The sequence below is a fragment of the Babylonia areolata genome, chromosome 6, assembly GCF_041734735.1.
Source record: "Babylonia areolata isolate BAREFJ2019XMU chromosome 6, ASM4173473v1, whole genome shotgun sequence".
NCBI lineage: Eukaryota > Metazoa > Mollusca > Gastropoda > Neogastropoda > Buccinidae > Babylonia > Babylonia areolata.
The window spans coordinates 42,840,600-42,867,677 of NC_134881.1; the positions used below are offsets into that span (position 1 = coordinate 42,840,600).

Sequence of the window (27,078 nt, forward strand, 5' to 3'; positions counted from 1 at the left end):
ACTGTTGTTATTATCGCTACAGTAGGTTACTGGCAACAAAGAAGGTAATAGTTTGACTAAGTTTCACGTGGTTGTTTGATATAAGCTGGATTACAGAACGGAAACAGACAGATTTCATCAGTTGAACTGAAACATCCTCGTTCAGCTGGTCAGTTCTGGCCATGTCCGGCCTCAATCCGTCCGGCTCCACTCAGTCTTTCCCGGCGGTCCCGGGCCGTTCTCCACGTGACAGCCGGTGCCACGTGTGCAGCATCCACATACACACACACACACACACACACACACACACACACACACACACTGGCGGCACACACACACTGGCACGGTATACTTAAACACACACACACACACACACACACACACACTTGCACGGCATGCATAAACTGAACTTGAACACACACACATACACACATACACACTACACACACACACACACACTTACACACTGAGTACAGCCACACACACACACACACACACACACACACACACACGCACGCACGCACGCACCTTCTTAACGTGTTTAAAAAAGTCAGTTTTAATGATGAACTCATTCGTCCTTTGTCATACAAGGAAATAAGCAATATACTAGAAAGAGACTTTTATAGGTGCTTGAATTCAAGTCTAAAACCTCGTCAGTTGACTCTCTCAGACTTTGGTCCGATTCGCAGACCAATTCTGAGCTTAGCTCTCAGACTATTATCAAATTCATTACGGACCAAGTATTGTTCTAATGTCAAGTGTATATGCTTTAATAACCTGACAATTGAGCATATAATTTTTCACTGTAGCTTGATGAAGCCTTTTGTACACGAAAGTGTGTCTTCACAAGTGACTGAGAACGTTGATGTTTTTGACTTTTTGCATTCATTATCAGTTGTTTCGCTTGTCAGTTTAACGACTTCTCTTTTACGAAGTCCTTTAAGTAATTTCCTGTAACTGTATTTAGAGGGGTTTTTGTTTGTTTGTTTGTTTTGTTTTTCTTTCAAATTTCACCCGCATTTTTACCCTCATTTGCCCAGTTTCCCCAAACCCTCCATTCATCCACATCTCCCACCCCTTCTAACCGATAATACTCAGATGTATTCATAAATACTTTTACAAAATGTCTTCAATCACCGATATGTGTGACGGGACATTAAACAAAAATTCCTTCCTTCATTCGTCCTTTCTGCTCCGGCGCTCCTCCTTGGTCCATTTGTTACTTCATGAAAAAGTTGTTACAGCCTACCTACCTCATGAAAACGTTGTTATACCTACCTCATGAAAACGTTGTTATACCTACTTCATGAAAACGTTGTTTTACCTACTTCATGAAAACGTTTTTTACCTACTTCATGAAAAAGTTGTATTAGCCTACCTACTTCACGAAAACGTTGTTATACTTACTTCGTGGAAACGTTGTTATACCTACTTCGTGAAAAAGTTGTTATACCTACTTCATGAAAAAGCTGTTACAGCCAACTTCTTCATGAAAACGTTGTTATACCTATTTCGTGAAAAAGTTGAGGACGATTTGATCGTTATGTGACTGAGAGATCATCAAAACGCATTGGAACCAGACTGGCCGCATTCGCGCACGTGAGCGTGTGTGTGTGTGTGGAGGGGAAGGGGGGGCAGCGGGGAGAGGGGGTGCGGGGGGAGGGGATCGGGGGGAGGGGGGTTGGGGGTGTGTGGAGGAGGTTAGGGGGGAGGGAGAGGGGGTTGAGGGGGGTGGGGGTGAGCTTTCGTTCGTTCATTTGTTCCGCGTTCTTTTGTTTAAAGTCTATCCACAATTGTGATTTCAGACCAAAACCCGTCACCTTCCCCACCCCACCCATGCCTTAAGTCAACACTACACACACACACACACACACACACACACACACACATGCGCGCGTGCACACACATCGCCCACCACCACAACCGCTGCAATAAAAACAAACAAACAAAAAACAAAAACAAAGAGAGATTACTGTTGCTAACTTGTATTATTCTCTTTGTCCCTTGACTGGTTTTCATGTGCGCGCGTGAGTGTGTCTGAGTCTGTGAAGAAAGAACAAAACCTTCTCCGGACAAAGAAATTGAAACAACAACAACAAAAAATAAAAAATAAAAATAAAAAACAGTTTGAAGTCATTGCTCAAGAGGCCAAAAATGACAAGTGGAAAGTTTTGCGAGGCACTCAGTTATGACACAACATTGACAGAGTTCTGCCAGCAATTTTATCGTCGCATGGTCGGGAAAACGTGCACAACAACAACCCCAGATATGTTAGATACTGATGGAACCAAGCTTAAGACAAATGAAGAAAAAGGATCCGCGCTGCTCAAACGTTTCATACAACAGAGTGATCAAAGAAACTTAGATGAAAAAAAAAGTAATATGTTGAGGAGTTAAACCAAAATCTTACAAGAGATGATCTAAACGAAGCAAGAGCTAAATGCAAGAAAGAATCGGCTCCTCGTCCAGACAAAGTTCGCTACTCGGACATCAAGAGCTATCGGAAGAAGACAGAAGCAAACTTTTCAATCGGTATCAAAACAGTTTCCACAATGGACATGTGCCTGAGGACTGGATACAAAGCTTCGTAAAACCCATACCAAAACCAGGAAAGGACCATCGTCAGGTAAGTGGCTTCCGAATCCTAACCATGCAAAACATTACTGGAAAGCTCATGGAACGCATAATAGCCAGGAAACTTGCAAGGGGTCTTGAACAGAGGCACAACAAAATGCGGCTGCTTTCGCATATGAGGTATATGAAGGATTTCAAAGAAAAAAAGAAACACTAGCAGCAGCAATCGACCTTGAAGATGCCTACAATAAAGTCCAGTTTGCGCACCTCATGGAGTTGCTACTAAGGTATGGAGTAAGTTTGACACTGGCTGACAAGATGGATAGGAGCAGCACTTCGGGAAAGAACAGTCGTCCTACGCCTCGGAGATTTCACGTTCTAAACTTTCCATTGGACTGCCACAAGGGTATCCGCTCTCTCTTGTCCTCTACAACGTCTACACGAAAGGCCTTGCAAACTTAAACAACGGAATAGCTCGGGTGTTTACTCTTGCGGATGATGGCCTGGTCTTCAAAACTTCGAAAGATGCTCAAGAAAGAACTAAAGCCGTTCAGAAACAACTGAACAATATCGCTCAATGGTGCAAGGACACAGGATCTTCCATCAATCCAGCGAAAACTCAAACGTTGCTATGTACCCTCAACAACAGAACCGCGAGCAAATCACCACCATATTCGACGGAATTCAGATCGCCTGAGAAAACCGAATGCCTACGCTGCCTAGGAATACAGTTCGACAGGATGCTGACCTTCAGAAAACATACGGAAAATACTGTTCTCAAAATGCAAAATGGATCTTTCATTCTTAAAAGCAATGGCCACCAAAGGTATCGAACAACGCCGCCACCTCCTCCTGCTATATCGATCACTCGTTCCCAGTTTGGTCGACTACGGACTTGGGTTAACAATACCGCAGTCTCAAAGCAGCCTCCTAAAACTAGAAAGAGTTCAAAATGAAGCTATGAGGCTGATCCTTGAAACAACAAAAGGCACGCCCACGGAAACTATGCGATACCTGCTTGACCTTCCTTCAGTGCAGGCCAGAAACAAGTTAGAACAGGTTAAGATCTATTTCAGAGCATTAGAAAACCCTCAAAACCCACTGCATGACGCAGTCAAGGAACCAAAAGGCAGCCGTCTAGGACGAGGAAGATCATGGATGGGGCAAGCAGAAGACACAATCCAACTAGTGTGCCGACAACAAGATCTGAAAGAAACAAAAGAATGGCGGGAGGAAAACCCCGAAAACCTCAATCATCTGTTCAACACAGCCATTTCACCCATTCTTGGAAGACATTGCTGAGAATGGCCAGAGGACAAAACTGATGCAGAAGTGCAGCTACTCATAGAAGAAAACAGTAAAGAAGAGGACATCATCATATACACAGATGGCTCAGTCACCAAAGGCCAGTCCGGTTGGGGATTCACTGCGAAATAAAATGGAAAAACAATTAGGGAAGAGAATGCTGCCTACAAAGTCACAACCTCCAGCCTAACAATGGAAGCTGAAGATGAAGCTGTGACACATGCTCTCCAGTGGCTATCATCTATCCATATGCCTGGAAACCAACATGCCATGATTCAAACGGACTCAATTAACCTCATACAGAAAATTGAAAGTGGAAAGAGAAACCCAGAGTGGCATGAGGCAATGCGCAACTTTCAGATTAAAAAATGTACATGGTCATACTGCCCGGGACATGCAGGTGTTAAGGGAAATGAGCGAGCTGACAGACTTGCTGGTAACGCAACAACAACGAGCAGCCTACATCTAAGAAAATCGGAAATCCTCAGAAAAGTCAAAGAATACGAAAAAGAACAGGTACAAGGCCATCACACCATCGATCGCCTCAAATAAACAAAAGTGGAAAGAGGGAGCGGTCGTAAGTCTAGCATGAAAGGTAGAGCACGATGCTTTGCAAATCACTACAAGCGAATATCGGCATCATTTCCAAACCAACACTGCGCGAATTTCTTCAAAACGGAACAGAGTCTCTGTGGGCTTTTCTGAATACAATAGACTGAGCAACACACTAGACGCCACGTTCCTGGTGTTAAAATGTGCCAGCAGTGTCACCCCCACCAGCCACACTCTGTCCCCTCCCCCCCCCAACCCCTCCTTCTTATCTCCCTTCCCGCTCCATCCCGGTCCCAACTGGCGCTGCAACCGTCTCCCTGGGGCACGCAGAATACGGGTTGAAAGACAGGCCGCCACACAGGATATACCAACATGCCGTGCTCGTCCGTTTCGAACACGGGGATGGTGGCAGACATCACGTAACTGCACGTATTCCTATAGCTGGGGCGGGTGACGCGGCGTCGCTGACCAAAGAGGGCCGACTAGGGAGTGAGGTGAGGAGGTGGAGGGGTGGAAGGGGGGAGGATGGCGTGGTGTCGGCACAACCTCAAAGACTGGACTTGGGATGGAGCGGGAAGGGAGATAAGAAGGAGGGGTGGGGGGGGGGGGGGGGGACAGAGTGTGGGTGGTGGGGGTGACACTGCTGGCACACTATAACACCGGCATCAGAGATCTTTTAATTTCCCACCCCTCTTGCGGCTGATCAGTGGCAGCCTCTGTGCGTGTGTGTATATGTGTGTGTGTGTGTAGAGAATGAGGTATGTGTGTGTGTATACATGTATGTCAATACTGTGGGAGCAACGGAATATTGGAATGCGCGGGTGTGCATATATATATATATATATATATATGGGGGGGTGGGGGGTGTGGGATATGGGGGTGTGGGATATGGGCGTATGCGTGTGTGCTTGTACAAGTGTGTGTGTGTGTGTGTGTGCCGTGGAAGCTGCGATACGTAGCCTAGAAATGAGCCGTGTGGAGGTAGGGGGTGCAGAGTAATGTGTGTGTGTGTGTGTGTTGGGGCTCGTGTACGTTTATGTGTCTTTGTTTGTGCTTTCATATCTCTGTATGTTTGTTGCATATGTTATGCATGTGTGTGTGTGTGTGTGTGTGTGTCAGTGAATGTGTGTCTGCATGTTTTACATTTATTTGCTTATTTATCATCATTATTGTCATTTTATTTTATTTTCATTTACTGTTATTACAATTCTTTTTTTTTTTTTTTTTTCTCAAGGCCTGACGAAACGCGTTGGGTTACGCTGCTGGTCAGGCATCTGCTTGGCAAATGTGGTGTAGCATATATGCATCTGACCGATCGCAGTGACGCCTCCTTGAGCTACTGATACTGATATTGATACTCAGCTCTTTAGCTTTCTCTGTGACCCAACACACTTTCAAGGCAATCAACAGCAAATATTTTGGATTTGGTTTTTGCAAACAGTCCTGATTTGGTTTCTAATGTTTGGTTGTTGTTTTTTTGTTTTTGTTTGTTGTTGTTTTATCATCCGCCTATATATAGGTAAAAGTCACCATTCTGGTATTACCTTTGAAGTTGATGTTGGTCTTTCACTACCCGATAAATCAAAAGACAGATGTTGACAGCATGACAGACAGGTCTACAAAAACACGAAGGGAAGCAACCACAGTTTTAGTCTTTTGATAAGTTGTTTTCCATTGCAGTTGTTTGTAAAAAGAATGTTATGAAGTGGATCCTAATGAATATTAATTGTGTCCTAACTTACTATTTTATTCTTTGTCTATTAAAAAAAAATCTTGTGGAGAAGGTTGTGAGAAGTAATTATTTTTGTAGGTTGGAAATTGTTTTTGAAAAAGAAAATCAAGTCCCATTACCTCACTTCCTGTTTTCTTGAGTTAGAGAGTATCTTCTTTAACGGGCTGAGAAGAGGCACATGTCAAACTGAGGAAAACAAGTTGGCATAAAGGGGTTTTTAATTCAAGGTTAGTAAGTTACATTAAGATTATAAGTTAATTAGACCAAAAGGTAAACATATAATGTTGTAACTGACTAAGCCATGACTTGGACTAGACTAAGATAGAATTGGATCTAGATCTAGTTTACCATGTACTTTTTGGCACGGGCAGTCATACTGAAATTTGGGTAGAGCCAACTGTGATTTTCTAGAATATTTAGTAGGCCTGGACCCTTCCTGCCGAACCTGGATGGTAATGAGCTGCAGGAGACTTCATCAGAGAGATCGTGGGGTCATCGTTGCCTCTGATCTCACTTTTGATGTTCATATGAATTAAATCATAATAAATTAAAGGCCAATAGATTGACTGGAATGTTAGTTGGGAATATACAGTGTAAAAGTAAGAACATTATGGTGCCATTATTTAAGTCATTGGACCGGTCTTGGAATACAGGAATGCTGTTTGGAATACAGGCTAAATGAAACATATAGGCAGTATATCCAATGAAGATTTACTAAAAGAGTTATTGGCTTTGCTGATATGGACTATGAAAATAGATTACAAACGCTTCAGTTACCTAGTCTAGAGTATAGAAGACTGCGTGGTGATCTAATAGAGATGTATAAAATGATTCATGAATAATATGACAGTAGAATGAGAACACTGTTACAAGAGGCCATTCCTACAAACTGTTAAAAGTTTGTTAAAACTTTCAGATTTGCACATTTTGTTTTACTAACAGAGTAACAAATGTTTGGAACAATTTGCCACAAGAACAGTGAATACTTATAAAATTGTCTTGACAGTCAGTTACAGAATTTTAAATACAGAACTCATCTGACTATTTTTGTGATTTATGAACTGACAAGCAATGCGCACTCAATGTTGGAAAATTACTATATGTGGGGATTCCCCTTTTCTTCCCGACTTCAGGTGGACAAAAGGCCTTATCAGGCCTACACGCCTTAATATTGATGATATATGATAAGAAGCAATTTCTGGCCCCTCTACAAGTTTTTTGTTTTGTTTTTTTTTTAATCATTTTTTTTAAACACCAATAAGCTTATCAACCGATATTTCAATTGGGAGGGCGTCTGTTTCCATTCCATTCCAAACTGTTCCTAGTTCTCCCATTTTCACATCAGACAATAAATGGCTGTCTGGAAGGTTTGTTTGTTTTGTCAATGGTTATTGATTGTTAGTCTTTATGCATGTCTGCTGGTGGGAAGTGATGGTATCATGCACTAGTGTTTATATACATATATATATTGGTGCACATTCACAGTTGTGTGTGTGTGTAAAAAAAAAAAAAGAAAAAAAAAAGAGACCTGAACCATTCCCATTTCAACATATAAGATAATCACAGAAAGTTTTCTTTCTGCGTGTGTATGTATGACAGAGGCAGACAGTCAAAGATTGACTCGCGAACAGACAGACAAATGGAGGCAAACAGAAAGGAGAGAGAGACAGAAACAAAGTGGACGGAAGCTGGAGACAAGAGGGCTAAAGAAAAAAATTCTGATTTTACTACATGAAAAAAAAGAACACTTTTTTTTTCAAAGGCGTCCTTCATTGAAAAGCATCTTCCACAGCACAGAAAATGACAAGAAAATACAAGAAGTATGATTTAAAAAACACAATAAACCACATGAATATTTGGCGAAATGCCCTTTCTCAACAAAGAAAAATCCACCACAGCAAGATAAATTATAAGAAAGATCATGAATATTTTCTCTGTTCATTACTGTAATCAATTGACTAGTATGTAGACATTCTAATCCATAGGTGGGGAAGTTTAACTGGTTTATCATTAATTTTTAAAAATTTAAAAAAATTAAAAAAATTAAAATAACCTAACTTAATTCAGGATATCATGATTCTCATAATTGTAGTATCAGATTGTGTGTGTATGATAGTCTCTGTATGCATGTGAAAGTGTACACAAGAGTGTGTACACACACATTTTAGTGAGAAAGCATTCGCACATAACTATGAGTGTATATTTGAGAGGCTGCATGGATATTTGCATGCATGAATTATATAAAAGCGACCAGTATTCATCAAACAGTTGAAATCTAAGTAAAATCAAAATACTGTCTTCTTTACACTGGAAATCAGAGTGAACTGAGCTGGACAGGACTATAATGTACATGAATGCTGCAAACATACAGCACTGAACTGTGCTGCATTGGGTGGGTTAAGATAATTTAATCTTTTTCGATTCTCCAAACTGACGTGACAGAAAACCACACAATTGAAATATCAATGCTTTGCATTTATATATGTTATAGTGCTTTAATGATAATTATCACAAACAACAAAATCCCTACTCTCTTCCCTATTCTAAAGAAACTCAATTTCGTCAACCTGTCTTGTATCAGTAAACAATTTTCTTGTTGAAACAAACTGTTGCGAAGCTGTCATAAAATGAGGATTCATTTAGCCCTGAATCGTGTGCAGAGAAATGAAAGTGCTAACACACCAGTCATTCACAAGCATGCATAGCTCTGATAATGAGGAATGAAAGTTAAAACATAAAATACCCCTGAAAAAATAGTATAGCTGCCTACATGGCAGGGTGAAAAGTCATGCACGTAAAAGCCCACTCATGTACAAACGAGTGAACGTGGGAGTTGCAGCCCACGAACGTAGAAGAAGAAGATATAAAATGCAATGAAACATGAAGATAGAAGTCAAGAGAAACTGAAGACTGGGCAGAGGGAAGATGAATATGGTGTTACTGTTTGAAACAAACTTTTGTTCAGCAGTCTAACAACAGTAATATTCCTGTTTCAATCCACTCTACATCCATGCATTGGACTGGCACTACTGTGCAATTTTTGTGCATCTGTGCATGAGCAATTTTTGGGCAATAAATCCCCATTAATCAAGTTGGTTGTTTGCCTTTCCAATAATTATAAACAGCTTTGAAATGGACACAATCATTGATAAACTTTGGGTGACATAATACTAACCTGACACTGTTTGGGGGGTCAATTTTGTTACGATCATAGCTAGAAAGCTAAGTTCCATTACTTAGCAAGTATTAGAAAATTTGTTCCAATATACACCCAGAGCTTTTAAGCCTGACAATCGTATTTCAACTGATGATCATAAGTACTGACAGATGAGAAAATAATTATATGTGAGTGATTGGAGCAAACTCATTTCTTAATTTCAAATCATCTTAGAATTACTGGTTCAAGAGCTAATACCTTGCAGATGGGAAAGGCTGCAAAGGCTAGAATACCCACAGTATTGAAAGGATTAAAGACAATGAACAATGTTCAAATTTCAGCATGAAAACAACAAACACTTCTGCTGCTAGGCCACAAGGCAAAGTGATTATAGTGTTACAAACTGATGACTGGAAACATAGTTTCAATTTCTGTCGAGGCATATGACTGCAGGAATGTTTGGTTTGTGGCCAGCTCCTACCAAGAGCTGACTGTGCTAGTTCACAAGTATCATCCATTTCCAGCATGGTCTTTGGGAGTGATGCGTGAATTTCCCGACTGACACTGCAAGGTTTATACACATCATTCATGGCTGGTTGATGCTGGAATTCAGAATGAACGGAATTGCAGAGTACAGCTTTCAGTGCTGCTCATGCTGAACCCCCATACACATCGCCACACCTGGACCTCTACTGTCACCTTATCAGCATCAGCTGTCCACAGGTAACTATGTCAGGTCGCCATGATGCCACATATCCATGCAGTTAAAACATTGATATTGTTCCAGCAGTGCACATTAAGTTTATTGTCCACACACACAATAATAACAGTAATAATAACAACACATACAAACACACTATAACATATCTTTCAAAATCCTCCCCTCCTTTTCTGTTTGAATAATGTTGATTTTGTTAAGTTAGACTGGATGGACAGATTCCTTCAAATTCTTTTTTTTTCACACAGATATTTTTTTTTTAATTCCTTTTTTTCACAGATATTTAAAAAAAAAAATCCTTTAAGTACCACAATCCTGCACATAATTGTACTTAAATACATTCATAATTTGTCTCTCAAAGTAACATAAGATCACTTCAAAAGTAATCTGCCTTGCATAGTTTATACAGAAATGTACTGAAATATGTTTATAGCCCATCTCTCAAAGTAACATATGATCACTTCAAAAGTAATTTGCCTTGCATACAGCTGCACTCAAACATGTTTATAATTCGTCTCTACGATCCGCTTCAACGTATTCTGCATACTCTCTTCTATCAGCTACCTCTTCTTCTTTCAACATCTGTGACACAATTACCATCTTTCTTTGGGTTTCCTTCCACATCTGCAACCAATAAAAGAACCAATAAAGAATGTGTATCATTTGAGAAAGTCTAACGATTCAATACAATAATCATAATAATGCGAATGTTATACAGAGCCTTCATATTCTTTAACAGGGTTCTTGGTGCTTTACAAAAACAGTTAAATGGAAACACCCACATGCACAAACAACTTGTTGCATGAGAACAAAACAGACACAAAAAAACCCTCCAGTATAAAAGGAAGCTACAGTCACATTGTATGATCAATCCCTCCATAATACTTGTTCCAAAAACTATCATACCCTCAAATGCAACCACTAGAAAGTCATGATGAAGAGAGGGGAAGTTTGAAACTTTAATCTAGATCTACATTAGTTGGGAGAATGTTGGTTGATCCCCCAATCATAATTTTGACGAAAGAAGTGGACTTCTCCATAGTGACTATCATGTATAATACACTTGAAAGTCTGTTTGGCTGCCTTCTTACAATTTACTGAAGCTCGAAAAGTCATGATGAAGACAGTGAAAGTTAGAAACTTAACAAATCTGAAATATCATAAAATGATTAAATGCCAGTTGACTTGAACTGCTTTAGTTCAATGGAATTGTCCAAGTTACAGCACATAAATTTGGGTGCAACATTCATTTCAGACAGTGAACAAAATTGGGACGATTCCTCCATGAAACTGAAACCAAAAAATTAGGCTCAGCTTACTTAGTGAAGATGTGAAACAATGATCTCAGTTCACATACCTCTTCAGGGATTTTGTCATGGTCCTCCTTTGTGAACTGGCCATCTCCATTCACGTCCATTTTGATAAACATCTGCACACAAGACATGAGTGGAAGAGAAAAAAACAAATTGCTGATGTTTGGCACCTGCACATGATCTTACATAAACATAAGCAAACCGCACACTCGCTCGCACACTACATACATGAATATACACACATGCACCTAATTCCACACAAATAGGCACATTTTCACACAAGCACACACACATACAATTTCATATGGACACACACACACACAGAGTAACATGCGAGCACACACATACACGCGAATAGCTCATGTGGATGCCCACAACCTAAGGCCTACACATCAATCTGTGTACTGTGCTTCTCACTGCACTGATACTGCTCTTCTCCACGTGATAAATGCTATTCCCAATGCACTGGATGATAATCAGATGTCTGTAAATAAAGGCACAGATAAAGTATCAAAAACAAAGGTAAACATACCTCAAGGACCAACTTCTCTGCCTCTAGAGGTAATTCATCTGCACCAAGTTCCTGAAATGTCAAGACAACACTGAACACATTATTTTTCCAACTGCAATGAAGCATTTTCCAGAAAATATTAATTTCTCTCTCCAAAAAGACCAGTTCATCAAAACACACACACACACACACTCCTTGCAATTCAGAACGTGTATACAGCCTTAAAAAATGTTGTAACAGTCGATGTATCCACTAGAATTATGCATAACCATCATCAACTAAGCAACGGACTTTTCATTAACACTGATCACAAAGTGAAAGTTGAAACCACATGTGGCACATCAAGTTCTTTGATGATATTTTGATGTAGTTCAGCAAAAGGTACATTTCCATGCATGATTAAACATGTTCAAACTGTTTAACCTTTCCCGTACGTCGTGGGTGTGAAATCACCCAGACAAGTGTTTTTGCTCTGTAACTCAAGTAATATTGAAGCCACTTCCACATAATTTCATGACTTTGTCCATAATATAGTTTACTACATATCCACTGAACATTATTTTCTTTTATACATAAACAAAGAAGTTATTAATCAATTAATGTCCCAGTACGTCGTGGGTGTGACGACACCCATACTCCCAAAGAATAAACCTTGCACGCCGTACGTCGTGGGTGTGGAGCCACCCATGCAAAGCTTGCACGCCACGCGTTGTCGACATGACGTCACTTGGGCTCGCTACAGAGAGAGATCAGAGTGACCTTGTCTTTTGTTGATCGTATCCTGGTTCAAGTCTGCGGCAAGTTTTACTCTAAAGTTGTAACTAATTTCAGAAAACAATATTTATTGCACTAGATATCTTCAACAATATTGAATGAACTGTTTTTCTTGTAGAGAATGATCGGGAGCAACTGATTGATAGCTTTTTATCTAGCTGGAATTAAAGTGCCTTTCTAAGAACTGGATATTTTTGTAAGTCTGAAATCAATTGATCTAAAATCTAGTTGATATAGAAATTTTATTCTTATCCTAATCTGTTCAAAGTAGAGAAAACCCGACTATGGCTAAAAAAAGAAAGATAGTTGATATAGAAATTTTATTCTTATCCTAATCTGTTCAAAGTAGAGAAAACCCGACTATGGCTAAAAAAAAGAAAGAAAAAAAAATGCCAGCCAGCCAGCCAGGAATGCCGAGATCTAGGCCAAGGGAAGGGGGGACTGATACCAGGCTGTTGCTGCTATGTTAGGGCATCTGCCTTGACCGAAAGAGGATGGGCGTGTAGCCGCTAAAAACAAAACAAAACCAACAACAAAAACAACACACACACACACACACACACAAAAACCAAAAAAACAACCAAAAAAACAAACAAACCGTTTTTTGTAAGTAACAACACTCTCTTCTCACGGGCAAAACTTATTCACAATGCGCCTGGTCAAGCACTGGAGTAAATAGCCTACACGCACAAGTGGAAACTGCGCATGCAAGTCTGCTGAAGAAAAGTCAAATTTGCTTTACGGACAGGTGTGGGTTACTGTGCACCCACGATGTACGGCAAGGTCTTATTTCTTCAGTGAAACCATGGGTGCCTACACACCCACGACGTACAGCGAAGGGTTAGTTCGTACACAGAAACCATGGGTGCCTGCACACCCACGACGTACAGCGAAGGGTTAGTTCGTACACAGAAACCATGGGTGCCTGCACACCCACGACGTACAGCGAGGGGTCATTCCTTCTTAGAAACCATGGGTTTCTGCACACCCACGACGTACGGCGCGCAAAATTTTAGGCGACGTACGGGAAAGGTTAAAGTATGTCTCTTCAAGGTTTATCCACTTTTATAAAAGTATCTTCTGTGTTCTCAAACACAGTTCTTAGGTGTACAAACTTTGAATTCATGGCCATTTTCAGTCTGTCAGTCATATTTTTTAAAACAAATCTAAATAAAAAATTTTTCAAGTGGTCTCTAAAAAAATGAGGCACCCTTTTCTGTATTACGTATCCACATTTATTTCTTCCATTCAAGTGGGTCTTTGTACTTGTGTGCGTGCACACACACATATGTGTAAGTGTTCCTGTGTGTGTGTGTGCACAGTGTGTGTGTATGTTTGTGTGTTCTCGTGTGGTTTGAGTGTGTTTGACAAGTTACTATCAAGCGCTTTGAGATGTGTAAAAACACTACATAAATGTACTACTGTTATTGTTACTATATAAATGTACTACTCGTATTATTACTATTTCTCAGACTGGAGGAACTGTATAACAGATCTCAGTGGCACCTCACCGTTTTCACCACGGTCACGGCAGTCGGCAGTGTCATTGGCCGTTCGAGTACATAGTCCCGCAACCAGTCCCTAGAAATCAAATTTAAAAAAAATATATATATATTTAGGCTTGTACATGGAACAACACGCTTTTTTCTTTAATTGACAGTAATATTTCCTCGAAAGTAATACAGTATACACCACTGGAAAATAGGTTTCAGCGACATCATGTTCAGAAAAATCCTTAAAGTGGCAGCTGTCCTTTTAATTTAGTTTGTGTGACAGGCAAGTTTATATCAAGGGAAACATTAATGTAAAACACAACAATCTATTTCTTAAACATGGACATGGACCCTCTCTCTACATTTATTTCTTTGAGGTGGTCGATGGTGTGATGGCCTTGTACCAGTTGTTTTTGGTATTCTTTGACTTTTCTGCACTCGAGCAGACACACAAAGATGCATGCATGCACACAAACACGCACGCACGCACGCACAGCAGGTAAACAAAAAAACCAACATCCTCAGAGATCCATAACAACAATCCTTCAAACAGATCACACAGATGCAGGAAACGGGACCAATCACATCACCACAGAAGGAAAAGAAAACTGAAAAGTTCAGCGATGCTAATGAAGACGGTGGTGACTCACAATAATAAATCATAGCGCTTAACTTCATCGTGTTCTTTAAAGTTTAAATTTTCTGAGGCAAAGATGACATGTATAATTATCTTTGACAGTGATAAAACATTCTGCAGCATATCGCCTATGTATGTCATATGTCTTTCTTCTCTTTCATCTTTTAATGCGCCATTTTTGTGTGATTCATTGTATCTGTATCATTCAGCATTGTCTTTTATTAAATTGTAAAAATTCAACAAATAAGAAATATTAGGAAACCAAAAAAAAGAAAGTCACCTGACAGAGTTGTAGTTCTCAAACGTTGGGTCCTGTCGGTATATTTTGACCTTGTCCAAGGTCAGGTCAGGGTCACAGTGACCCTGACAGGCTGACTCGCCCTTTTCTTCCAGCATGGCCATGGTGGCGTAGTGGCTCCACCAGAAGTTGATCGCCACGTTGCTGTGGAAGGATCGAACCTGGTGGATCCTGACGACCAGTTGATCCATACAATGTCAGAACTGGAGCTGCTTCAATGATTATCTACAGTCAATTGAGACCTTGATGACATCATAAAACAAATATCTGTATCTCACTGACACATACAAGTTGTTGTTTTTTTAACTAAGCAAAAAACTATTTCTCAGGATCATTTTGAAATACTGAACACAAAAAGTTAAATTATTCACAAAGCACAATAAACATACATAGAAAGAAAGGAAGAAACAAAACGTGATATCCAATCTTCCCAGGATCATGACAGACCAAGTAACTGAAAACAAACATTTACTTCTGATCAAGACATACATGTCTCTGACTAAAACATGAACTATTCTGTGTGAATATAATCTGTCGGCTGTATGGACATAATCTATGCGGCTAATATGCTGAGGCACTCCGAATAGACACTACTGAACACCACCAAAGTGACTCGGCAGCAGTACAGGGTCTCCTCTAGTGTGTGGCTTCCTGAAACCTAACATCAATAATTCCCTGTTGAGTGCCAATGCTGGGACTGTGACAGACGAACCCAAGTGTGGCCATGTACTGGGGGCTTGGAACAAGCAGTGTTGGAGTAATGCCACTGAAATGGTACAGATGATGGGGCCGCAAAAAATGAAATAAAATAACAGAATTTAAAATGCAACAGCAAAAGATCTAGGAAGCCCCACATTTTTTTAATTTTATTAAAAATGGAAAAGAAAAGGAAATCAAACCCTCTTTTTGGAAACATAACTGGTAATATTATAATACATATCCAAGCACATAATCATACAGGCTACATCTTTAATTACTCTTGGGTTGAATATTATTCATGCAAATTTGCTCAGGTCCATTATCATTTCCACAAACCAACCCTGACCCTTACCCAAATTATAACCTTAATCACAGTTCAACAGTTTATATTTTTAAATGGTATCGCTTTATTTTTGGAGATGCACTGGAACTAGGATACACAAAACAACAGCTGAGTGCACTGTCAAAACCATACTTCAGACACAAAATGCCCACAGCATCATCAAATATACACTCAATGCCTTTGAATACACTAATGAACAATGGAGAGGCTAAAACCGACAAGCTAAAAGCACCAAGTGAGAATACAACCGATTGAGAAAGCCAAACTGAAGGTGTCCACTGCAGTATGGAAATATCCGCACTCTGTCCTTGGGAAGCAACCAGGTGTTACAGATAAATCAGTACTCAGGGAACAAAAAGTTCAGCAGTCACCTTGGTATAAAGCTTACCAGTGATATGGAATGTAGAGGCAGTCGCCAGCTTTCACATGGACATGATAGAACTCTGCGTCAGCCAGCTGGGGGTATTTTTTAAGATCAACACTGCAAAGGAAAACAAGTGAGGCATGGCCTTCAAGGCTCACATGTAATGCCCACTTAATCCAACAAATGAACAATGAGTAAAAAAAAAAAAAAAAAAAATTTTTTAATGAATTTTTAAAAATTCCAAAGTTGATTATCTGGCAAAAAACCAAAAAAAACAACAACAAAAAACAACAACAACACATCTGACCTTTGACCTCTAAATTTACAATGCATTTATATTACTCCCACAACAAATCACTATACAATGTACAATGAAATTTGAATAAAAAATGAATAAATAAATTGGAATAAAAAGATGCCATGCTCTGACCTTGACCTTTGACCTCTAACAGTGTCTCTTTACATGGCATATGAGTTTTGTTCTCACCATTACCAATCATTGGACCAAATTTGATGAAGATTATGCACAAGACCTTCTCTCTGTTGGACATTTTTCTGTCAATATCATATGCCATACTGTGACCCTGATCTTTAACCCCTGTGGATCATGCTACACACACTGACCAGTCCAAATATCAAGTTTGATTAAATTTGGATTGAGACTCTATCAAGATTTGTCTATTTTGCCAGATAATGACCTTGACTTCTCACCCTGCTTACTGTATCACTGTAATGGGAATGACCAAGTTCAAAGGTCTTCTTCTTCTTCTTTCCATTGCATGACCAACATCGACTTGCCAATGACTCTGTTGTGGTTCATGCATGCTGGGTATTTTTGTGCCTCCATAACCCACCGAACACTGACATGGGTTACAGGATCTTTAACGTGTGTATTTGATCTTCTGTGTGCGAATACACATGAAGGGGGTTCAGGCACTAGCAGGTCTGCACATATGTTGACCTGGGAGGTCAGATAAATTTCCACCCTTTACCGACCAGGCACCATTACCGTGATTCGAACCCAGGACCCTCAGATTGAAAGTCCAATGCTTAAACCGCTCGGCTATTGCGTCTTGGATGCATACATAAGACACGAGAGTACCTGCATCCCCCTAGCCCCATCCCATCATTCCTATGCTCAGTCCCTCCTCCCCCTTCCACCACAGTGCCCCACTCTCTCTCCCACAGCCACCCCCCTCTCAGCACCCTCCCCTCCCTACCCACTGCAGCTTGCAGTTCTCACACCGCGTCCAGCAAATCAATACCTGTCTTTTGTAGGGTGTTAATATTCCTCCCCAAACCTTCCCATGACATAAAACCCCACAGAAAGGCGGTACAAGTAATTACACAGGCATACATATGAATATGACACCTGAAAAGTATCAGTGATGGGCCACAAGCAGATATTCTTTATGTGAAATCAGTCGATATTCATCCTCACGAGTTTTATGTTGGAAAGATGCTACAAAGATTGTGCAGATCCCTGCATTGCATAACAATGAACCCTGATTTTTTTTTTTTTTTTCCTAGCCTCTTTGTCAGTCTGTTTCTGGCCAGCTGGCTGATTGTTATTATCATTATTATTACTTTCATTATTAGCATTATTATTTGCATTACTATCTTTATAACCTTTATTACTGTTATCATTCATGTCAACATCACCGTCATTGTAATGATCATACATTATTTTCTACTGTTATCATCAAAGATTGAAATTATGTTTCAACTGTTTTATGCACAAAAACTATTGTCATTGTGTGTTCATTCATGTGAGAGAGAGCACAGGGAGGGAAAATAAGGGAGGCAGAGACAGGCAGACAGACAGACAAAGACAGACAGGGACAAAGAGACAGGGGGACAGAGAGAGACACGCGCACAAACACACACACAGAAAGACAGACACAGACACACAGGCAGACAGACAGAAGCAATCAGGATCAAAGAGATTGTTTTGACATCTTTCATCAGATCAGACATTGAACAGCCATTACCAGAACGAACCACAGTAAACATAAGAGATTTCACACACATCAGCACGTACATACCTGTCAACATCAATGTCAGAGTAGGCCCCCTCAAACCTCAATTGTACCTGAGAGAGAGAAAAAAAGGGGACACAGACATAAACAATCAAACAATGCAAGACGTCACAGACGGGTAACTTCTATATATAAATGTTGGATAAAAACTCAAAATCCTAAATATTCAGAAGCATATGACATAGAAAATAAACCACTTGCTCACTGGGTCATATCTGTTGCCTCTCCTTTATTCTACCATTCATCTTCTTCTTCTTTTTGTTTTTGTTTTGTCTTTTTGGTTTTTTCTTTTTTGCAGGGTGGAGAGGGTAGGGGGTGGGGACATTAACAAGTCATTTTACTCTACACCACTACAACCCACACCACTAAAGTAGTGGCAGTGTAGCAGCAAAATACTAATCAATACAACGATAAAGGATAATATAGATAATCAATGATGAAACTGAATGATAATAATAGTACATTTATACAGCGCTTTCAAACTCTCAAAGCAGACAGAAAGCACACAAGAACACACACATACACACACACACACACAAACACACACATACATGCACAAACACATAATTATGCACACACACATACACACGTGTGTGCGCATGCATGTGTGAAAGCACACACATACACACACATGGAAAAAAATGGATCAATGGAAAACATACATGGAATGGAATGCCTTAAAAATATACAGATTCTGCTTGAAAAGGAAAGTTTTTAGATTTGTTTTAAAGGATGTGTGTGAGGGATTGTGAGGGACTGAAAACGTCATCATTACGGAGGGTGTGCAGCCCGATTTTGTGGCTGGCTTTTTGTCACTCACAGTGCGAGAAGTAGGTCAAATGACGACACGAGCAGCCCACCACTGTGAACTGGCTACTCTAGGTGTGCGCTGTTTTTGTACAGACAACTTTTCAGCAGAGTTTATAAATGGATCAGTTAGAATATGTAATGGCACATAAATGACAAGAAACATGCACAAAGTAAACATAGAAGACTAAAGCAAATAATGGGTGTAATTCTAAAACCAAATATACCTTGTAAACTTACAAAAATAGTCACCGAAAAAGTTCAAAATCCTTTCATCAAAACAGCTATTTCCACGACAAAATTTTAGTCTTTCAGTGACTGGAAAAAAGGAAAATGGAGACACGCATACACATGTGGTTCTCACTAAAATTAACTGGGGAGTCCTGACGAAAATCTGATGGAAGGGGGTCTGCACTCCCTCCCTATTGTAATAATAATAATCATCATCATCATCATCATCAGTATCATTCTCAGTTTCTTCAGGAGGTATCATTGCGTTCAGGCAAATCCATATACACTGCACCACATCTACTGGGCAGATTCCTGACCAGCAGCATAACCCAACATGCTATGTCAGGCCTTGAGTGCATGTACATATATATTTGTGTACCTATCAGAGTGGATTTCTTCTACCGAATTTTGCCAGTGGACAACATTTGTGTTCCCATGGGTTCTTTTTCAGTGCACCTAGTGTTTTCTGCATGTAGGACTCCACTTTATCATCTCTTCTGAATGATAAGATGCTCAGTTTGATTTTCCACTCAAACTCTGGAGAAAAGGCAAGACTGGCATTCAAACCTAGATATTCACCGACACTGTGCTGACAGATCAGTGTCTTCACCATTTTGCCAAATCCCTTCTCATAACAATAACAACAGCAATAACAATACAAATAACAACAAACACAGAAATGATGACAGGTTCACAGACGCATTAACCCACCTTTTCTCTGTCTCTGGCGGGGTCCACCATAACAAAGGTCTTCTCTCCACGGATCACGCAGTTGATGTTGTCAAAACTGTCCGTGTGAACCACTGACTTGGTACCGCCACTGCTGAACCACATCATCTGAGGACAGGAAAAACAACCATTCTGGGGATTTCTGCACACGCACACACACACACACACACGAAAACAAACACAAACATACATACATACATAAACACACAAACACACTCACACACAGAAATATACACACACACACACATGCATACCAATATATATATATATATATTTTTGATTAAACCATTATAGAAACGGGTTACGCTGCTGGTCAGGCATCTGCTTAGCAGATGTAGTGTAGTGTATATGGATTTGTCCGAATGCAGTGACACCTCCTTGAGCAACTGGACTGAAGTGAACTTAAAACCATTATTCACGAGAAATGCCACGTTTCAGAAACACTCACAGCAAACGCCAGTCCTTTCTCCAGCATCTCTGGACACTGCAGACTGCAGGGCACATTCACATCAGGGCTGTCAACAGAACATTCCTTCATACTGTTTATTATCCATGATCATAGTCTCTGAGTGGCACCTTATGCAAAACAAAAGACTGGAATTATTCACTACTTTTTTGACTCATACGTGTAAACAAAGTGTGTCTATGTTTTAACCCGGTGTTTGGTTGTCTGTCTGTGTAGTGTGTCTGTGGGTCCGTGGTAAACTTTAACATGACATTTTCTCTGGAAATACTTTGTCTGCCAATACCAAATTTCACTTAAACATAGTATGAAAAAAAAAATCCTCACAGTCATATCAATAACAGGTTGTAAGTCTCCCGAATTAAGCCATTTTTTCCAGATCATTAATGGTTTATTTCCTTGAGGTTTGTTCTGAAATCTGAAAAATTTAAAACTGCTTCCCACTAAGTAAGGCCAACTAGCAGGTAGGCCTAGGTTGCATTCTAAGACATGACCTCGTTTTTCTTGTTCACTATTAAAAGGAAAGAAATACGAATTCTGGACAGAACACATACAGTAATACTAACAACACCATCAACGTGTTTACTGCATATAAATATTCTAAAGTGGACATTGAATTAACTGGAATGAACATAAAAGAAAAATTGAACTGATCATTTGCTCCTTTCAGCTAGCTGTAGGCCCCAACTAGTTCATGCAGATCTTGAGATCTGTCATGAGTTGCTTTGTGCTTGAAGGGATAGCAAAGTCCCTTTTACCGCCAAAATAAAAGAATAATCGAGATATAATACAACACACAAAAAAAAACATGATTTAAACGGCGTTATTATGTCCACTACAATCACATCTATTTATCGCACGAAGAAGAAAACGTCAACATTGTTTTAAGTATTAAATTTAGTCCGATGCACCGCAGCAGTGGGGATTAGTCTGACTGCTTTGGAACTTAACATGCATGGTTCGATCCTGCTCACATACCTTTTCTTTTTCTTTTTTTTTTCCCCTCCCAAGCTTATTTTATATATCATACATAATTAATACAGAGCACTTAACAACAATTTTTCAAATCTCTTTTTTTTTCTTCTCTCCTATAATTCCTTGACTGAATAAGGCACAAGTGAGTCTTGAAGGCTTTGCCTCTTGTTTTTTTTTCTTTCTAGTCCACAAGAATGTAGTTAAAAGCACTTGTCCCTGACAAAATAAAGAAAAAGACATGCTTTAGTTGGTAAACAATTGCAAGCAGACAGAATTTAAAGGGGGGAGGAGGGGGGGGGGTAATTTTGAAAAAAGCTTTGAACACTGGATTTTGCTGATTTGCACTATTCTAGAAATGGGAAAAATTAAAGAAAAAAATATCAAGACAATAAGCTTAATTATATTGGATATCACAGTCTATGAACCCAAGTTTCATACAGCAAAATGGGCTGTGACACAAAAAAAAACCAAACCCAACAATACAACAAAAATTTTAATAAATGTCAACTATGACAGCTGGCATTATGGACTGGAGAAATCAGAATGAGATATATGTTTTCACTGGACACCAACAGTCTCCCTCGATCCTCTGTCATGTATATGAAAAACCTCACAAATGTGAAAGATGTTTAATTTCCAAGGACATCACTTCACCTCGGGTGTATAATATATATATATATATATATGATAAAACTTCAGCTGTCAGAAAGATTTATTAGCAAAAAAACCAACAAAAAACAAAAAACAAAAAAACAAACAACAACAACGTTTCATTTCCCAGGACACTGCTTCACCTCAAGATATATAAATGGTAAAACCTAAGCTGTCAGAAGGATTTCTTTGCAAAACAAATATGTATTATTTATATTCTCATATTCTTATGCTCACATGTGAGAAAGTCATACAAACATCACACTACTCCTTCAATGTCTTTGCTGTGTGCCTGTTATTTCCAGTGACAGGTGATTAAATGATGCAAGCCTTGAGGGGTTACAATGATGGAGAGAAACTAGTGGCATGCATTGCCTTTTCAGTGAAAAATAGAACCAATCGAAGCAATGGAAAAAAAAGAATATAAAAAAACAAACAAACACTGTTTCAATATTCCCCTTGCAGCCTTTGCAAAGTCATGAAGCTTAAGGACATGATGATACATAATTATGTGTGTGTGTGTGTGTGTGTGTGTGTGTGTGTGTGTGTGTAACAAATGATCCCAAACTTCTGAAAAGGAGCAAAGTAGCAAAACAATGCTACTGACCAAGATATGGACAGTACACTGTACCAGATGTGGACAGTACACTGTGCAAAATGTGGACAGAACATTGAGCCAGATGTGGACAGTACACTGGGCAAGATGTGAACAGTACACTGGGCAAGATGTGGACAGTATACACTGAGCAAGATGTGAACAGTATACTGGGCAAGATGTGGACAGTACACTGGGCAAGATGTGGACAAGGCACTGAGCAAGATGTGGACAGTATACACTGAGCAAGATGTGAACAGTACATTGGGCAAAATGTGGACAGTGTATTGAGCAAGATGTGAACATTATACACTGGGCAAGATGTGGACAGTACATTAGGCAAGATGTGGACAGTATACACTGAGCAAGATGTGGACAGTACGCTGGGCAAGATATGGACAGTACATTGAACAAGATATGAACAGTACACTGAGCAAGATGTGGACAGTACACTGGGCAAGATATGGACAGTACATTGAACAAGATATGAACAGTACACTGAGCAAGATGTGGACAGTACATTGAGCAAGATGTGGCACAGTACACTGAGCAAGATGAGGACAGTACATTGAGCAAGATGAGGCACAGTACACTGTGCAAGATGTGGCACAGTACACTGGGCAAGATGAGGCACGGTACACTGTTCAAGATGTGGCACAGTACACTGGGCAAGATTTGGCACAGTACACTGGGCAAGATGTGGACAGTACATTGAGCAAGATGTGAACAGTACATTGAGCAATATGTGGACAGTACACTGGGCAAGATGTGACAGTACACTGAGCAAGATGTGGACAGTACATGGGTGAGATGTGGACAGTACATTGAGCAAGATGTGAACAGTACACTGTGCAAGATGTGGCACAGTACACTGGGCAAGATGAGGCACAGTACACTATGAAAGATGTGGCACAGTACACTGGGCAAGATGTGGCACAGTACATTGAGCCAGATGTGGACAGTACACTGGGCAAGATGTGGGGGAGTACACTGGGCAAGATGTGGACAGTACACTGGGCAAGATGTGGGGAGTACACTGGGCAAGATGTGGACAGTACATGGGCAAGATGTGAACAGTATATTGAGCAAGATGTGAACAGTACATTGAGCAATATGTGACAGTACACTGAGCTAGATGTGGACAGTACATTGAGCAAGATGTGGACAGTACATTGAGCAAGATGTGGACAGTACATTGGGCAAGATGTGACAGTACACTGAGCTAGATGTGGACAGTACACTGGGCAAGATGTGGGGAGTACACTGGGCAAGATGTGGACAGTACATGGGCAAGATGTGAACAGTATATTGAGCGAAATGTGGACAGTACATTGAGCAAGATGTGGACAGTACATTCGGCAAGATGTGGACAGTACACTGGGCAAGATGTGGGGAAGTACACTGACAACAATGTGGACAATACACTTGGCAAGATGTGGACAGTACACTGAGCAAAATGTGGGACAATACACTGCGCAAGTTGTGAGACAGGACATTGGGCAAATTGGGCAAGATGTGGACAGTACTTTGGGCAAGATATGAACAGTACACTGACCAAATGTTGACAGTACATTTGCCCACATGTGGCATAGAACTTCGAGCAAGATGTGGGGTAGTACACTGGGCAAGATGTGGACAGTACACTGTGCAATATGTGAGACAGCACACTGGGAAAGACGTGGACACTACACTGAACAGGATCTAGGACAGGAAACTGGGCAAGACCTGGGACATGACGTTCCCTCACACACCACTCTGTACTCATGCTTCTGAGGGTGGGAAGTAGAGGTTTCTGTGCTGACAACGCAGCTATGCACATCTATTAACACACACACACACACACACACACACACACACACACATGCACGCACACAAACACACACACACATCCTGCACTGAGACCTCTAGCATATAGTGGCCATACCGGATGCCTACCACTCATTTCCTTCACAACAGCTGAGATTAGTCAGCAAAAAGTCTCCATTCAAAATTTATATCGACACTTCCAACATACAGATCATGTGCATTTGCTTTCATGACTAACATCTGTTTCAGGTGTAAAACCAAATCTCTCTCTCTTTCTGTTACTCACTCATAAATGATTCTTCCTCTCTGTCTTGCTAATGTATTATGAATATCTTTTTCTGGCAGCGGCCTGTGGTCTTAAAGATAATTTTGAGATTCTTCTTCTGTGCATGTGTGTGTGATTGTGTGTGTGTGTGTGTGTGTGTGTGTAAAAATAATTTTGGGATTCTTCTTCTGTGCATGTGATATTGTGTGTGTGTGTGTGTGTGTGTGTGTGTGTGTGTGTGTGTGTGTGTGTGTGTGTGTGTGTATCTGAAGTCATCACATAAAAGAAACCATGCATACTGTATAAGAAACAAAAAATCCCCCCAATACTTTCTCATAACTGGAGTCGACCCTGTACCTCTGCTGAATACTAAACTTTCTTATATGACACATCTTGAGTGAACCTGTGCATGCATCACACTAATAAAACCTTCAACTTTCTGCGAACATAATCAAATTACACTAATCAAATACACAATAAACGGTAAAGTAATCCATTTCAATGGACGATGCAACATAAAATGCCTAAGTTCACAAACAAGAAAGACACTAATACATATCTCACTGTTTTCATCTTGTTTTACCATTTACATGAACTGAGGTGTTGTATTTTGAAATGTACTACTACTATGAACCTGAACAGTGGTGTGAAATATACTAGCCCCAGTCAGTGGGAATACCAAGGCACCTTTCACTTAAAACATAGTGTCAACATTTCAAAATAAACAAGTTCCTAGTCAAATATGATTCAACACTATTCATGCTTGTGGTAGCATCCAGCTGATGCAGATCGCAAAACAGTCTTTATAGAAATGAACAAAACAGCATATAAAATAATATCAATTATCATCATGATGAAGTAATCAGTTACCTGAGATAGTCAGGAACATCATCAACCATGTAATGTTCAGTCTGGTTGTAGATTCTAAGAAAATCGTGGAAATGCATCTCTGTCGTCTCCTGTTCACGAGATTCCTTCTTCCTGGTTTCCAGACCCACAACTGAGTGACTTGGCACGTCTAGAGCAAGAAGGTAGGAGTCAGTCCATTCACGGACTGCACGGGAATTCTTTGCCACACCGGACAATTTCAAAGGCTTCAGATTCTGCACATACTCTACCAAGAAGTCCCGAGGGTCAGGAAACTCATTTCTGACTTCAATTTCTCTGCGTGTTCCGCTTTCACCGAATGGTTGCAAGTGTCCCTTCAAATTTGCTTCATTTTTGGCTTCTGCTACTGTTAAAACGTATAGTCCAGTACATAGGACAATAAAGGCAAAATGAAAACAACTGCTTCTGACTTGATCCATCCGGGAAGGTGTGCCTCAGGACTGGTCTATGAAGACGCAATGTGCTGGTTTAGTTGGACACGTAAACCTCTGTCTCACGAGTTAAAATGTTTACTGTTTAACTGTTATTTTTTATCTTGCTTTTCTAATGTTATGACTGTCTTCTCCACCTGATGAGTTCTTAAATGATTAATAACTGACTGTGAGAAATGCAGCTCGCGGCAACTGAATACTTCACTGGCGCAATGTTGGGTTTTGCAAATCCGGATTCCACTGAGTTAATTTATTCACACGACGAAAACATTGCGTTTTTTGTCTGTCGGTAACTTCGCCACTGGGAGCTAGGTCATGTACGCCAAGTAGCTTACTGACTATAGATTTTACGTAGCCGCATGCAGCCTCGTGTTTACTCAAAATCAGCTATCAGTTTGCTCCCATTTTTGTAAGTAACAAAACACCGGTTCATGATTTCTACTGCTCGTCAGATTTTAACTTCATATAGACCCTAGGAGTTCAGAATGTCCGCTAAACTGGCTTCCTGGTTCACAAATGCTAGGCAACAGCGTGCACGTTTCGTTGTCGCACACCTGTTATCTCACAGTCACAGTCTGTTTTCTAACTTCCGCTTTCGTTTCTTGACAGAAAATTGTGGCTTGTAAAATTTAGTCCCAACCTTTTGGCTGTTCACAGTGTGCCGTGAATGTGCATGCGTATGAATGTGTGTGTGTATGCGCGCGCGCGCGCGCGCGCGTGTGTGTGTGTGTGTGTGTGTGTCTAGTGTC

The 27,078-nt window shown here is 40.2% G+C and overlaps 1 protein-coding gene across 1 annotated transcript; it reads right to left on the minus strand.

Moving 5' to 3' along the window:
- Nucleotides 1-8,180: 8,180 nt before the first annotated feature.
- Nucleotides 8,181-26,902, minus strand: LOC143283044 (bifunctional peptidase and (3S)-lysyl hydroxylase JMJD7-like). The gene is made up of 10 exons (XM_076589046.1): nucleotides 25,881-26,902; nucleotides 20,704-20,770; nucleotides 20,238-20,363; nucleotides 18,495-18,541; nucleotides 16,474-16,566; nucleotides 15,026-15,214; nucleotides 14,127-14,196; nucleotides 11,863-11,913; nucleotides 11,375-11,446; nucleotides 8,181-10,641 (listed from the first exon to the last, which is right to left on the minus strand). The coding sequence occupies exons 1-10, from the start codon at nucleotides 26,315-26,317 to the stop codon at nucleotides 10,522-10,524; spliced, it is 1,272 nt and encodes a 423-aa protein (XP_076445161.1). The 5' UTR covers nucleotides 26,318-26,902; the 3' UTR covers nucleotides 8,181-10,521.
- Nucleotides 26,903-27,078: the final 176 nt, after the last annotated feature.

Bases quoted from the DNA above. Each gene is read 5' to 3' on its own strand.
- LOC143283044 (XM_076589046.1), bottom strand. From the start codon at position 26,317: ATGGATCAAGTCAGAAGCAGTTGTTTTCATTTTGCCTTTATTGTCCTA. The intron at 16,567-18,494 runs GTATGTACGTGC...TTTCCTTTGCAG, and splicing joins TCTGACATTGATGTTGACAG to TGTTGATCTTAAAAAATACC. The intron at 11,914-14,126 runs GTGAGGTGCCAC...TTGACATTTCAG, and splicing joins CCGTGACCGTGGTGAAAACG to GAACTTGGTGCAGATGAATT.